This window comes from Eptesicus fuscus, chromosome 4 (assembly GCF_027574615.1).
Source record: "Eptesicus fuscus isolate TK198812 chromosome 4, DD_ASM_mEF_20220401, whole genome shotgun sequence".
Taxonomy (NCBI): Eukaryota; Metazoa; Chordata; class Mammalia; order Chiroptera; family Vespertilionidae; genus Eptesicus; species Eptesicus fuscus.
Genome location: NC_072476.1, coordinates 65274715 through 65288580, shown reverse-complemented (window position 1 = coordinate 65288580; position 13866 = coordinate 65274715). Strand labels below are relative to the sequence as shown.

Sequence of the window (13866 nt, the reverse complement as noted above, 5' to 3'; positions counted from 1 at the left end):
CTACCCCGCCCCCCTTCCTCTTTTCTCCCCACCCCTCCCGGCTCCAGCCCGGTGGACGATGCGGCGGCTGCGGCGGCCCCAGCCCCGGCAGCGGCAGCGGCCCCGGCGGTGGCTGCGGTGGGGGTGGCCGGAACTCGGGTGGTGAAGCGGCCGTGGCGGCGGCGGCTGAAGGGGCGGCAGCGGCCCCGCCGCTCTCCCGGCGCTTCCCTTCCTCTTTGGTGCCGCCAGGAAGTTTCTCGCTTCTGTGCATGTGTGCGCGTGAGTGTGGGTGTCGGAGGTGAAGGTCTGGGCGGCGTTGGTGCAGGCGCCGGGTTTTTTGCCCACTTCGCTTCCCGTAAACCCGGGAGCCGGGGCTGTGGCCCGAGGAGGGGGCGCGGCGCCGGGCTCCCTCCTTTTGTTGTTGTTTCCTCCGCCTGGAGTACTGAAGTGGGGGGACGCGCCCGGGCGGGGCGGCTCGGAGCCCGGGCCTGGTGGCCCGCGGGGCTCCCGGGCGGGCCGGGCGAGGCCGAGCGGAGCGGGCTTCAACATGATGGCGGCTGAGGCCGGCGGTGAGGAGGGCGGCCCGGTGACCGCCGGGGCCGCGGGAGGCGGCGCGGCCGCGGGCGCCAGCTCCTATCCGGCGGCGTGCCGGGTGAGGATCCCTGCGGCCCTGCCGGTGGCAGCCGCCCCCTATCCCGGGCCGTCGGAGGGCAGAGTGGCCGGGACGCTGGATGGCGGAGCCGCTTTGGGATCAGGGTTCCTGGGAGCCGGGGCTGGGGCAGGGGCGCCGGGGGGAGCCGGACTGTCAGGGGGAGGCGCCGCCGCCGCCGCCGCCGGCGTGGCTGGTGCTGCCGCCGCTGCCGCCGCTGCCGCCGCTGGACCTGGCGGGGAGATGGCTCTCACCAGAGGGACCACTTCGTTGCCTGGCGAGACCTTCGGGGCCGGCGGCGGATTCCCTCCTCTGCCGCCGCCTCCCCAGCTGCCCGCTTTGGGCGCGGGCCTGGGAACAGTGGACGAAGGGGACTCTCTGGATGGACCAGAATACGAGGAAGAAGAGGTGGCCATCCCGCTGACCGCTCCTCCAACGAACCAGTAAGTGAAGCCCGCTGCTCGGGGGGCTGGGGGAGCTGGCTCCCTGGGAGGAAGAAGTGGGGAAACACGCCCGTTCTGTCAGCTGTGATTTGTTCTGAAAAAGTTTTGCAGCTCCAGGTTCCCTGCGTAGGGATTCAATTTGATCGCTCCCCTTCCGTTACAGGCTCACTCCCTGGCGTCTTTGTACGTTTATTGCTCCTCTGGGAAGATGTAGAGTTTTTAAGGTGGGAAGCTCGGGGAAATGGGTGTCAGGTGAGAACCGGATATGGCTCTGCCCCTTCCAAATTGAGCGGCGTTCCGGGGATTCAGCTGAGCTTGCAGCTACCGAGGCAGTTGTCGTTTATTGTCTGGTATTACCCTGTGTGTGTTCCTTGTTGCAGCTAGAGATGATCAGTGAGAAGCTTTGAGTATGAGTGTTTGAATGCGTATTGCACTAATATTGTTTGAAACGTGTCTCGGTCGGAATGCGTTGTTTTTGTTGCACTGCAGATCTAAACTTCAGCCGGTTGAAAGCATAGCGATGCAAAAAAAAGTCTGGATCACTTAGGAAAACGTGGGTCAGCGAGAAAGGAAAGGAGATTTATGAATTACAGGTGTGCTTAAGGGCCCCTACTCCAGCAGTATATGTAACTTGTGCCTTCGAGTTCTCATTTGTTAATATTAGTGCGATTTTTTTTTTTATAGTTGAGACTTTGTAAGTACAGCGTTGAAATAAAACAAAATTAAGAGCGTGCTTCCCTTCAACACTTTTTGTTGGTGGCCAATACAATATTATATTTCTAAATTAATTTTGACAGTACTGCAGAATATATAGAACGACTTTTCTGTATAGAGTATCTCCCTCTTAACTTGTTCCCTTCATAAGTGAATTTAGGTATGAACTTATATATAAAGGTAGACCTTAATGAGAGGAAAATGTTGATGGGAAGTGGTATAGTAGGCAAAACTTGTTTTATAGATCTCTCACATCTGTCCTAATTGACTTAGAATTTGACAACCTTGGTGAGTATCAGAGGAAAAAAGATTTGGTTCATATGTTGTCACTTGAAGTATTATTATTTTGGGGGGTGGGGTGGTATATTTCTTTAGAGGATTTAGAAGCAATTAAACAAATTAGGAAAAGATTTTGTAATACTAATCCATTTTGACTTATGACTATATCTTTTGATACTTAGGTGGAAAAGTGAAGTTAATCTTATGTCAGCCATGGTATTGGGTGTTGTATTCCTTTTATATTGTTCAATAGAGTTCCTTTTTTTTTTTGTCTAATTTTATCCTAACTTATGTCATGTCTAGTATTGCAGACTTTTCTGAAGGTGTTCAGAGAGTGATACAATTCTAATTTTACACACTGTTGCACATCTTCAATCCTTTTTGCAAAAAAAAATAGTTAAATTTTTAACCAAGTGCCCACTATATGCTCAGCACTGTGGTTACAATAAACAAAGTACAACTTTTTATACTGAAAGAATATAGTCTTATGTCAGTTCATAACTGAATTAAATTAGGCATATTTAGTATATTGTAGTTTAAAATTTTTAAAAAGTACAATTTATTTAATAGAGAAGTTTTAGGTTGATAGCAAACTTGAGCAGAGAATACAGAGCCTTCCCATTAAATTTTAAATAATAAACATGAATGGTTACATAGGAAAAGTTGTGTTTGTGAGGAGTTCATTGTGTGAGATTTTCATTATTATATGCATTTGAGAATACAAATATTTGTGACTATGTATATGAGATTTGTTTTATTTTAAAAAAAGTATCCTCCATTTCTAGTATGTTTTTAAATTTGCCACTGAGAAGTACAAATTTCCCTCTTTTCTTTATCTTAGATATCAACCCAGAGTCACTGGAGGCAATACAGTGTAGTGGTTAAGCGTGAAAATTCTGAAGTTAGACAAGATTTGGGTTGGAATCCTGACACTACCACTTACTAGCTGTGTGATCTTGGAAAGGTCAGTTTCCCCATCTGTAAAATGGGGATAATAATGGTACCTTCCTCATATGGTTGTTTTCAAGGTTTAATGGGAACCCTGAACATATTCAGTAACAGTACCTGACATATAGTTAAGTGTTCAACAAATAAATGGTCTCCCAAAGTAACAATAACATAATTTTATTATCATTAAATTGCCTACTAATTCTGTTGTTGTAGGGAATCCCTTACTAATAGCTATCTTAGAGAATATTTTGAACTCCAAAGGCCTGTCTACAACAATTAATTATATTGAAAATTTTATTTTAACTTCATAAAGTTAAGCAGGTTTAGAGATGAAGTTCATGTTTTCTATTCCTATTTTTAAATGAAAGAACAATGCCTTAATACCTTGGTTAAATAATGACAAATCTTTCATAAAAGTATTAAATGTTTTGAACTAAATTAATATTTGATTAATAGTAATTGGTTGTCTTACTTATTGATAACATGGTTCCGCTCACATGATAGGAGGTTCAGGTACTGGATTGAGTCCACAGTGGTTTGTTAGGCTGAGGTTCCCTGGTCATAGAGTTCAGCTTTGTATCCAGCTAGTTTGGTGCTGTTGGTCTCAAGAGAGTCAAGTGACCGTATGTAGATTGACCAGTGTAAATAAAATAATGCCATTAGTATTTTGTATCTGTTTTTTCTGTATGCATGGTGAATCATTAGTCTCGTGTTTATTAGTTTTGTTAAGGCCAGAGAAGTTTGTGTAATTTTAACTATCACATTTATTTGAATATTTTCCTTTCTGCAAGTTCTGAGGAAAAAAATTTAAAAAGAAAAAAATTATTTCCATATATTTTTATGCTAAGAAGTTTCTATATTCAAAACTGCTAACAAATATCTTTTTCAAGAGAGAAAAATTAAAGGAGTTTGTCACTGGTACTCCCTGTAATTTTATGGAGCTGCTTCTCATTTTCTTGTTATTTTTTCTATTTCCCCTAAAGGTGAGGGAGAGAAAGTAAAGGAATGTTGGTCTCTTAGTATACCTTAAAATATATATATAGTTACATTCTAGTGTGTGGGTGTGTGTATGTGTATGTATGTATGTATTATGAGTCTGCAGCAGCAGAACTCCCTTGAGCTGAATCCAGTCCACAGATATACTAGTATATGGTTTGCTCTTAGTGTATTTGGGACCTATTGTAATTAGTTGTTACCATTTAAACATTGGAAGACTTTAGCATAGTTAGTTCAGTGGTTGAGCATTGACCTATGAACCAGGAGGTCACAGTTCAGTTCCTAGTCAGGGCACATGACCAGGTTGCGGGCTCCATCCCCATTGTGGGGCGTGCTGATGTTTCTATCTCTCTTCCTCCCAAATCAATAAGAATCTATTTAAAAAAAAATTGGAAGACTTCACATTTAAGAAGCCTCAATTTTTAGCATCTCTTGAGAAATCACAGGTTGCTGTTTCTGGTTGAGAGTAGATTGCTAGAGCCCAGTGGAGGTTGTCTCTTTGAGGTGGGGTCTGAGTTTTCCATTTTGCTGTAGCCTCCACCAGCCCTGCTTTGCCATTGATATTATTTGCCTGGCATCTGGCCAAGATCTTATCCTGGACCTAATAAGCAGGCTTCTCAGGCCTGAAACAAAGGAAAAAGAAATAAGGAATTTAAATAATACCTTTTTTCCTCTTAAAAAATAAACTTACTGTCTCTACAAAAGTAAAATAATTCTAAGTCAAATAATTGTTAAAGTTAATGTTAGTACACGTAGTGTTCATTAACTCTGTCTCTGATAGCGTTATAACTATGGGTGAGTCATTATTTCCTAATAAAAATGGGGATGAGAATTGCAAAGATTAGTTGTGGATAGAGTGGACCCAGATTTTATACCATATTTTTAGTAGATGCTTAATTTAAGGGATTACAACAATGAGTAAGATGCTCCTTTTCTCAGTGAGTCTCTCTTCTTAGAGAGTTTTGGATCTAGTAGGAAGTTAAATAAACCTATTATTATGATTCAGGATAGATTAAGATAAATATAATGAGTGAAGTATGAGGAATGGGTCATTGGGGTTAAAAGAATAAGACATGATATAAAGAGGATCAGTAAAGTCTGAGGAAAAGTAGGCGGTATGTTTTCCTTGCAGCATAATTTATTATCTGAACAGAAGTTATTGGTTCCTATTGCCTAATGATTTTATCAGGTAAAAAAAAAAAAAAAAAAAAGAATTATGAGTTAAATGAGTATAAACTTTTGACCTTAGTGAAGAGTCTGCCCTGAACTCTTATTTACCTGTGGTCTGGAGGGAGGTTGAAGGAGGTGCCTGTAGTTACTAAGAATATAGAGCCCAGCCAAAGGCTAGAATTGGTCTGGGTCATTGAAAACCAGACAAAGGCTGACAGACAAAAAATAAAAAGGACAGCTATAAATTAGGAAGAAGAAAGGGAAAACTTAGAAGGGAGCATAAGGGGGTGGGGCAGAGAGGAGGGGAGGAGAGGGTGGCAGGGGGAGAAGGGGGAGAGAGTAGGGAATGGGGTAGGAAGAGGGAGAGTGTATGTTATGCCGTGCTATCCACCAGCTGTCCCAGCTGAGGTACCAAACTTAGGCATTAAGACACCTTGGATGTTCATGTGTCATCTTTTGGCTATAACATCCCCTCACCCTCGCTCTCTCCCCTTCTCTCACCTTCTCTCACCCTCTCCTCTCTCCATCCCTGTAGTCTCTCTACTTCATTGGCTTGAGCTTCTTCACAGCATGGCAGCTGGGTTCCACAACAGAGCATTTCAAGAGGACAGGACTTTCTGTGACATCACTTATCAAGTCTCTGCATTCTTTTTTTTTTAAATATTTTTTATTGATTTTTATACAGAGAGGAAGGGAGAGGGATTGAGAGTGAGAAACATTGATCAGCCACCTCCTGCACGCCCCCTACTGGGGATGTGCCTGCAACCAAGGTACATGCCCTTGACTGGAATTGAACCTGGGACCCTTCAGTCCTCAGGCTGATTCTCTATCCACTGAGCCAAACCGCTTAGGGCAAGTCTCTGCATTCTTCGTGTGTGTTAATGTTCCAATGGCCAGTGCTAATTACATGACCCAGTGCAGATTCAGTATGGGATGTTGGTTATTGCTCATTGTTTGAATATTCAAGGCCATTAATACTGGGAGTTGAGATTCCTTGGGGACACCAAAGTTATAGCCTACTCCATGTTTTCGTTTACATGTAATCTTATCTAATAAAGAGGGAATATGCTAATTGACCATTACTCCATCACAAAGATGGCTGCAACCCTGGCTGGTTTGGCTCAGTGGATAGAGCGTCGGCCTGCGGACTGAAGGGTCCCAGGTTCGATTCCGGTCGAGGGCATGTACCTTGATTGCGGGCATGTCCCCAGTGGGAGGTGTGCAAGAGGCAGCTGATTGATGTTTCTCTCCCATCAGTGTTTCTAACTCTATCCCTCTCCCTTCCTCTCTGTATAAAAATCAATAAAATATATTAAAAAAAAACAAAAAAGATGGCTGCACCCACAGCTGAGGCCAAGTTCCCATAAAGAGCCTTAATGAGCAATCAGCAGGGACCTGAGGTTACGCCCTCCCCCGCCCCCTCGGGGCTTGACAGGGGAACCTCAGGCCTCGCCCCCTGCCCCAGCACTGGGCCAGGGGCCTGAGGCTGCGCCCCCCTGCCTTAGGCTCAGCATGATTGTCTTTTATTAAATGATTCAAATATATCCACAATAGGTTTTGCTTCTTACCACCATTATCTTAATTTAAATAAAAATATTAAGTATGGATGTTGGTTATGGCTCATTATTTGAATATGAAAGTGTATGGAAGGTAGGTATGTTATCTTGAAATTATCTGCAGTACATTTCAGTTGTGAGCCAAGTTAAAAATAGTTGTCAGATACAGTTTACTTCTCCACAAGTCTAATCACATTGCAATAGGATTTGGGGTATGATTTTAGGTATTTCAGTGATTATGTGATTTTTGTAAGTAAAACAGTGAACATTATGGTGTACAAAAGAAATATAAAGATATACACTCTATTTAGAAGATGAGGCATTAATGATAGAGAATTAAGATGATAAAATTAAATTACAGACATAAATTAGTGTCCATAATTTTTTAGATATGTTTACTATTAGATTTGAGTAATACTTATAATTAATTTTTTAAAAATATATTTTTATTGATTTTCCACAGAGAGGAAGGGAGCGGGATAGAGAGCTAGAAACATCGATGAGAGAGAAACATCTACCAGCTGCCTCCTGCACACCCCCCACTGGGAATGTGCCCGCAACCAATGTACATGCCCTTGACCGGAATTGAACCTGGGACCCTTCAGTCCGCAGACTGACGCTCTATCCATTGAGCCAAACCGGTTTCGGCTATAATTAATTTTTTTAAGGGAGAGGATGGAAAGGCAGAGGCCCAGTATTGGCTTATTTATTATTTACCATATGCTAGATACTTTACATAGATTATCTCAGTTCTCACAACTAGTGCAATAGATATTCACATTCTTATCTTGAGAACACTTAAGTGATAGAACTGCAATTTTAATGCAAAAACTATATTTTTTCCTTTGCCTTGCCCCCTTTCAGTACATGTAACACATATGTGTGCACTCATACAAAACTTAATATACTTCAGGGCTGGCCAGTTCCTGGGTGTTATGGATGGAAATGTGCCCCCCCAAATAAAAGAAAAAACAAAAAACAAAAACACACCCAAATTATATGTTGAAGACCTAACCCCAAGTTTGACTATACTAGGTGTACCTTTTAATATTGGCGGATTTTGTAATCAAATTATCCACTACAAAATTTCAAGGGAAACATCAAAAGTGCTTTATTTAAAGTAATGTCCATCGCTAGCTACACATTTCCCTCATCTTTCAGGTAATTTGTGGATACCATCCCAATAGAACTTTTCTTGTTTTGAGGCAAACCATTCAGAGACCCAATTTTCCACTTATTCGTTTGTTTTGAAGTGCTGCTTAGAAAATGCGTGTGCCATCGACCAGAACAAGTAATCTGAAGGAGCAAGATCTGGTGAATACGGCGGGTGGGTTAATACTTCCTAGGCAAGATCTTTTAATGTGTCTTTAACTGGTTTTGAAGTGTGTGATGGTGCGTCATCATGAAGCAAAATTACTTTTCCCGTGTCTTCTGGCACATTCTGTTTTTTTCACGATCAAAGCATGGTTCAAATTGATCATTTATTGTCGGTAGTGATCAGTATTAACGGTTTCACCTGGTTTTAGAACCTCATAATACACACCTTCCTGATCTCACCAGATGCAGAGCATTGTCTTCTCTCTGAAGGATTTGGCCTTGCAGTCTATGTTGATGGTTGACCTGGATCAACCCATGATTTTGTGCGTTTGGGATTCTCAAAATAAGTCAACTTTTCATCGCCAGTCACAATTCGATGCAAAAAGGCTTTCTTTCATGCCATTGAAGCAACATTTTACTGATGACTTTTCCATTTGTCTTTCGTTCAGTTGATGTGGCACCCATTTTCCTTCCTTTAAAATCTTTCCTATTGCTTGTAAACGATCGGAAATTGTTTGCTGAGCAACATTTAATCTTTCTGCAAGTTGCTTTTGAGTTTGACAGGCATTTTTATCCAATAATGCTTGTAATTGTTGGTCATCAAACTTTTTCGGTTGACCTGGACGTTCTTTGTCTTTCACATCAAAATCATCACTTTTAAACCAGCGTTCACAAGTATCTAGAGATGGAGCATGTTCACCATAAGCTTCCTGAAGTATACCATAACTTTTTCTTCAAAATAAAGTAATGAATTAAAACTTCCCACAAATGCTCTGTTTTTGGCATGAAATTCGACATTTTTAAGCACAAAAATACCTATGATATTAACACCTTCAGCAGATTTGACATAATGAAGTTTTGAAGCTTTCTGTCAATACAACAAAATAGCATGCATATCAGATCGCATATATATTAACATATGTGTAACTCCATCTATTGAAAAACATTGCATTATTAACTGGTACACCTAGTATATGGTGATAGGCCTTTAAGGAGGTAGTTAAGATTAAATAAGGCCATATGGGTGGGTCTATAATCCAAAAGGACTGTTATTCACATAAGTAGAGGAAGAGACACTAGGAGTGCATATGCACAGAGAGAAGGCCATGTGAGAAGGTGGCCATCTGAAAGCCAAGGAGAGAGGCCTCTTAGAAGTCACCTCCTGGCACCTTAATCTTGAACTCAGCCTTCAGAACTGTGAGAAAATAAATATCTGTTGTTTAAGCATCCACTCTGTGGTACTTTGTTATGGTAGCCCAAGCTGACTGATACATTGGGTAACCTTGCATCTTTAAAAGTGGCTTCGGATGATTTTGGAGCAGATTGAATGCACATCCACTGCTTGAAAAATAGGTTCCTCATTCTTTTATTTCTTTCATTGTAAGAAAGAAAAACTTTAATTCTTTTTTACTTTCTTTATCAGTTAGTGATGTATTTCCTCTTTTGGCTATACCTATGTTGAGAGATGGAAAATATTTAAATGCATGTCTGATCACTATGGCGTAAAAAGATTTTTCACATGACCATAGGTTGTAGTAAGGGAATATCCTGTGGGTGTGACATTACTCCAGCAAATTTTGTGTATTCATTCTGTGTTCATTGTTGTAACAATGTTACTTTTAAATTCCCATTCTCTTGTATATCTGTCTTATGATAAGGGAATGACCTAGAAGTCTCCCTCAACTGTTAAGTCTTTTTATTTATTTATCTTTTGTAGAAATAACCCACTAAACTGGAGTCACAGTTAAGAAATTATATAATAATAGGACCATATCTCTCCTCCATGCATGCCTATCTAAATACTGAATTATGTCTCAAATTTTTAAAATTAAACTTCATTTTCAGATAATTATAAATTCATATTCAGCTGTAAGAATAACAAAGATGCACTTTTCACCCATTTTTTTTCTCAATTGCAACATCTTGTATCACTACAGGATATTTACATTGATAAAACTCACTTATTCATATTTCACCATCTCTGCATACACGTGTGTGTGTGTGTGTGTGTGTAGTGTATATTTAGTTCTATTCAGTTTTATCATGTGTAGATTTGTGTAATCATCACAATAATAAAGGTATAGAGCACTTTCATTGACACCAGGATTCTTTGTGCTGCCTTTTTATTTTGTGTGTGTGTGTGTGTGCTGCCTTCATATAACCAAACTTGCCTCCCTTCTTCACTTCCTCCATCTCTAATCCCTGGCAACCACTAATCTGTTCTTCATTTTGTCATTTCAAAAAGATTATATAAATGGAATCATATAGTATAAAATCCTTTTGGGATTAGAATTTTTAAAAGTGGCTTCCCTCAAGATTCCCCTTAAGATTCATTCAATTTGTTGCATGTATCCCTACTTTTAGGGATGTACTACACTTTGTTTAACCATCCACCCTTTGAAGAACATTTGGGTTATTTCCAGTTTTGGCTATTAGAATAAAAAGCTGCTATGAACATTTATGTTTACGTTTTTGTGTGAACATAAGTTTTCATTTTTGTCAGATAAATACCCAAGAGTGCAGTTGCTGGATTGCATGGTAATGTATGTTCAGTTTTATAAGAAATTGTCAATCTGTTTTCTAAAGTGGCTGTGTCCTTATACATTATCACTATTAATATACTAGAGGCCCGGTGCACAAATTTTGTGCACGGGGGCAGGGGTGGGGAGTGTCCCTCAGCCCAGCCTGCACCCTCTCCATCAGGCCTAAACCGGCAGTCGGACATCCCTCTCACAATCTGGGACTGCTGGCTCCTAACCACTCACCTGCCTGATTGCCCCTAACCACTCTGCCTGCCAGCCTGATAGCCCCTTAACCTCTTCCCTGCCAGCCTGATTGACGTGTCTAACTACGCCCCTGCCAGCATGGTCGTCTCCAACTGCCCTCCCCTGCCGGCCCGATCGCCTCCAACTGAGCTCCCCTGCTGGCCTGATTGACATCTAACTGCCCTCCCCTGCCGGCCTGATGGCCCCCAACTGCCGTCCCTTGTGGGGCTGAGGGGACTGGGGGACTCTGGTTGGATGAGGCGGGGCTGAGGGGACTGGGGGACTCTGGTTGGATGAGGCAGGGCTGAGGGGACTGGGGGACTCTGGCTGGATGAGGCGGGGCTGAGGGGACTGGGGGACTCTGGCTGGATGAGGCGTGTGTTGTTTGCCGCCCCCCCGCAGGGCTGAGGAGATTGGGGGACTGAGGCTGGATGAGGCGGGGCTGAGGGGACTGGGCGCTGCTATCTTGTGGCTGTGGGTGCCGCCATCTTGTGAGGGCATGGCAGTCAATTAGCATATTCCCTCATTGGCTGTGGGCGCTGCCATCTTGTGAGGACGTAATGGTCAGTTAGCATATTCCCTCTTTATTAGATAGGATGAGTGATCCTGATTCTTTGTATCCATATCAGCATTTGATATTGTCACCTTTTTTAATTTTAGCTATTCTCATAGATGTTTAGTGAAATCTTATGGTTTTAATTTGTATTTCCCTAATGGCCAATGATGTTGAAAAAATTTTCAGGTGCTAATTTGCTATCTGTATATCCTCTTTGGTGAAATGTCTGTTTATCTCTTTTGCCCATTTTGCAATATGATTTTTTATTGTTGAGTTTATGTATTCTAATTATTCTGTGTTTGATATGTGGTATTCAAATATTTTTTCCATTCTGTAGCTTGTCTTTTTCTCCTCTTAACAGAGCAACAGTTTTTAATTTTGAAGAGGCTTAATTTATTTATATTTTAACAATTTTTTAGGAAGGGGGAGAGAGAGGGAGAGAGAAGCGGAGAGAGGGAGAGAGAGACAGAGAGACAGAGAGAGAGAGAGAGAGAGAGAGAGAGAGAGAGAGAGATTGCGTCCCTCAACCTATGTATGTGCCCTGAGAGAGAGAGAGAGAGAGAGAGAGAGAGAGAGAGATTGCCTCCCTCAACCTATGTATGTGCCCTGACCTGGAATTGAACCTGCCACCTTTTGGTATAAGGGATGCTGCTCCAACCAGTTGAGCCACACTGGTCAGGGCTGTAGGTTGTACTTTGCCTATTCTAGGTCTCAACAATTTTCTCCTATGATTATTTCTAAAAGTTTTATGTTTTACAGTTAAGTCCATGATCCATTTTGATTTCATTTTCATAAAAGATATGGAGTTAAAGTTGAGGTTCATAGTTTTGCCTATAGATATCCAATTGCTCTAGCAACATTTGTTGAAAAGGTGAATATTCCTCTTTCCATTGAATTATTTTGCACTTTTGTCTAAAATCAATTGGGCGTGGATTTACTTTTGGGTTCTCTTTTGTGGTCCATTAATCTATATCTATCTATCCTATCTATCTATCTATCTATCTATCTATCTATCTATCTATCTATATCTTCATCTGCTATTAATATACTTTTGATTACTGTAGCTATGTAGGAATCCTTAATATTGGGTAGGGTGATTCCTCTCACTTTTCATTAAGGTTTTAGCTATTCTAAGGCTTGTGTCTTTACATATGAATATTATAACAAGCTTGTCCATGTCTACAAGAACTTTGCTGAGATTTTCATAGGGTTGTATTAAACCTATAGATCAGTTTGGGGAGAATTGACATCTTTACCATATTGACATGGTATATATCTCCATTTATTTAGGTCCTCCTCGATTTCATTATTCAGCATTTTAATAATTCTTAGTGTATTATTCCTATAAACATATTGTTAAATTCATACTTAATGTTTTTTCTTTGGAGCAATATTACAAATGTTTTTAATTTCAGTTTCCACATATTCTTTGTTAGTATATAGAAATGCTCTTGATTTTTGTATGTTGGTCTTGTATCCTGTGACCTTGCTAGACTTACTTTTAGTTTTAAGAGGCTTTTTACAGATTCCTTGGGAGTTTTTACAATTATGTCAACTGCAAATAGGAACATTTTTGTTGCTTTCTTTCTAATCTTGTATGTCTTTTATTTTTTCTTGTCTCATTGCAGTGGCTAGAAATTCTATAATATTGAATGAGAGTGGTGAGAGGAGATATGCTTTGTTATTTGTCTGAGGTGGAAAGTGTTTAGTACTAATTTCACCATTAAGTATGTGTAGGCTCTTTTGGAGGGGGAAGGGAGATAGATACTTTCCATCAAGTTGAAGCAGATCACCTCTCTTCCTAATTTACTCAGAGTTTTTATTATGAACTAGTGACCCAGTGCACGAAATTCGTGCACATTAAAAGGGGATTAATTAGAGGAAATAATTTGATATTGCTTTTGCCCTTTCTCTATAATAGAAGTGTCAGAGATGAAAGAAAATTAGTAAAATGTATATGAAAACCTTCCTCCTGTCAGAGTCTGGGGCACACCATGGGACCCAGAGTCAAGTCCCCGCCCACCCACATGCACCTCAAAATCTGGTGAGAGCCAGATATGCATTATACACCATAACCAGCACCCATCCTATTTTTTCCCCAAAGGATTTAGCTTTTTGTTTAATGGATTTTTCTCTATGGTTTTGTTTTCAATTTCATTAATTTTTGCTTTTATTGTTATTATTTTGTGTTTTTTTTTTTCTTTTGATTGTTTTGGGTTGATTTTCCTCCAATTTCTCTAGTTTCTTGAGCTAGGAATTTAATGTATTGAGGCCTTTTCTATTTCCTAATGTAAGCATTTAATGTTCTATCTTTCCCTCTTAGCACTGGATCTCACATCTCTTGATATGCTGTCTTTTCATTTTCATTCAATTCTGTGTTTTAACTTTGAGATTTACTTTTTGATCCATGGATTATTTAGAAGTGTGTAGTTGAATTTTCAAGTGTTTTGAGATTTACCAGTTGTCTTTTTGTTATTGATTTCAAATTAGA

The 13866-nt window shown here is 40.8% G+C and overlaps 1 protein-coding gene across 4 annotated transcripts in view; it reads left to right on the top strand.

Annotated features, from left to right (window-relative positions):
- The first annotated feature begins 262 nt into the window (after window positions 1–262).
- The window catches only part of RASA1 (RAS p21 protein activator 1), a 95733-nt gene continuing 82129 nt past the window's right edge, over window positions 263–13866 (top strand). For 2 of the 4 annotated variants that reach the window (XM_054715085.1, XM_054715086.1), the window contains exon 1: window positions 458–1071. In XM_054715085.1, the coding sequence (XP_054571060.1) occupies window positions 527–1071 (545 nt within the window). In that variant the 5' untranslated portion in view covers window positions 458–526. Of the gene's footprint in view, window positions 1072–2905; window positions 3029–13866 lie in introns of all 4 variants that reach the window. The other 2 variants (XM_054715087.1, XM_008162089.3) reach the window with 2 other exon arrangements.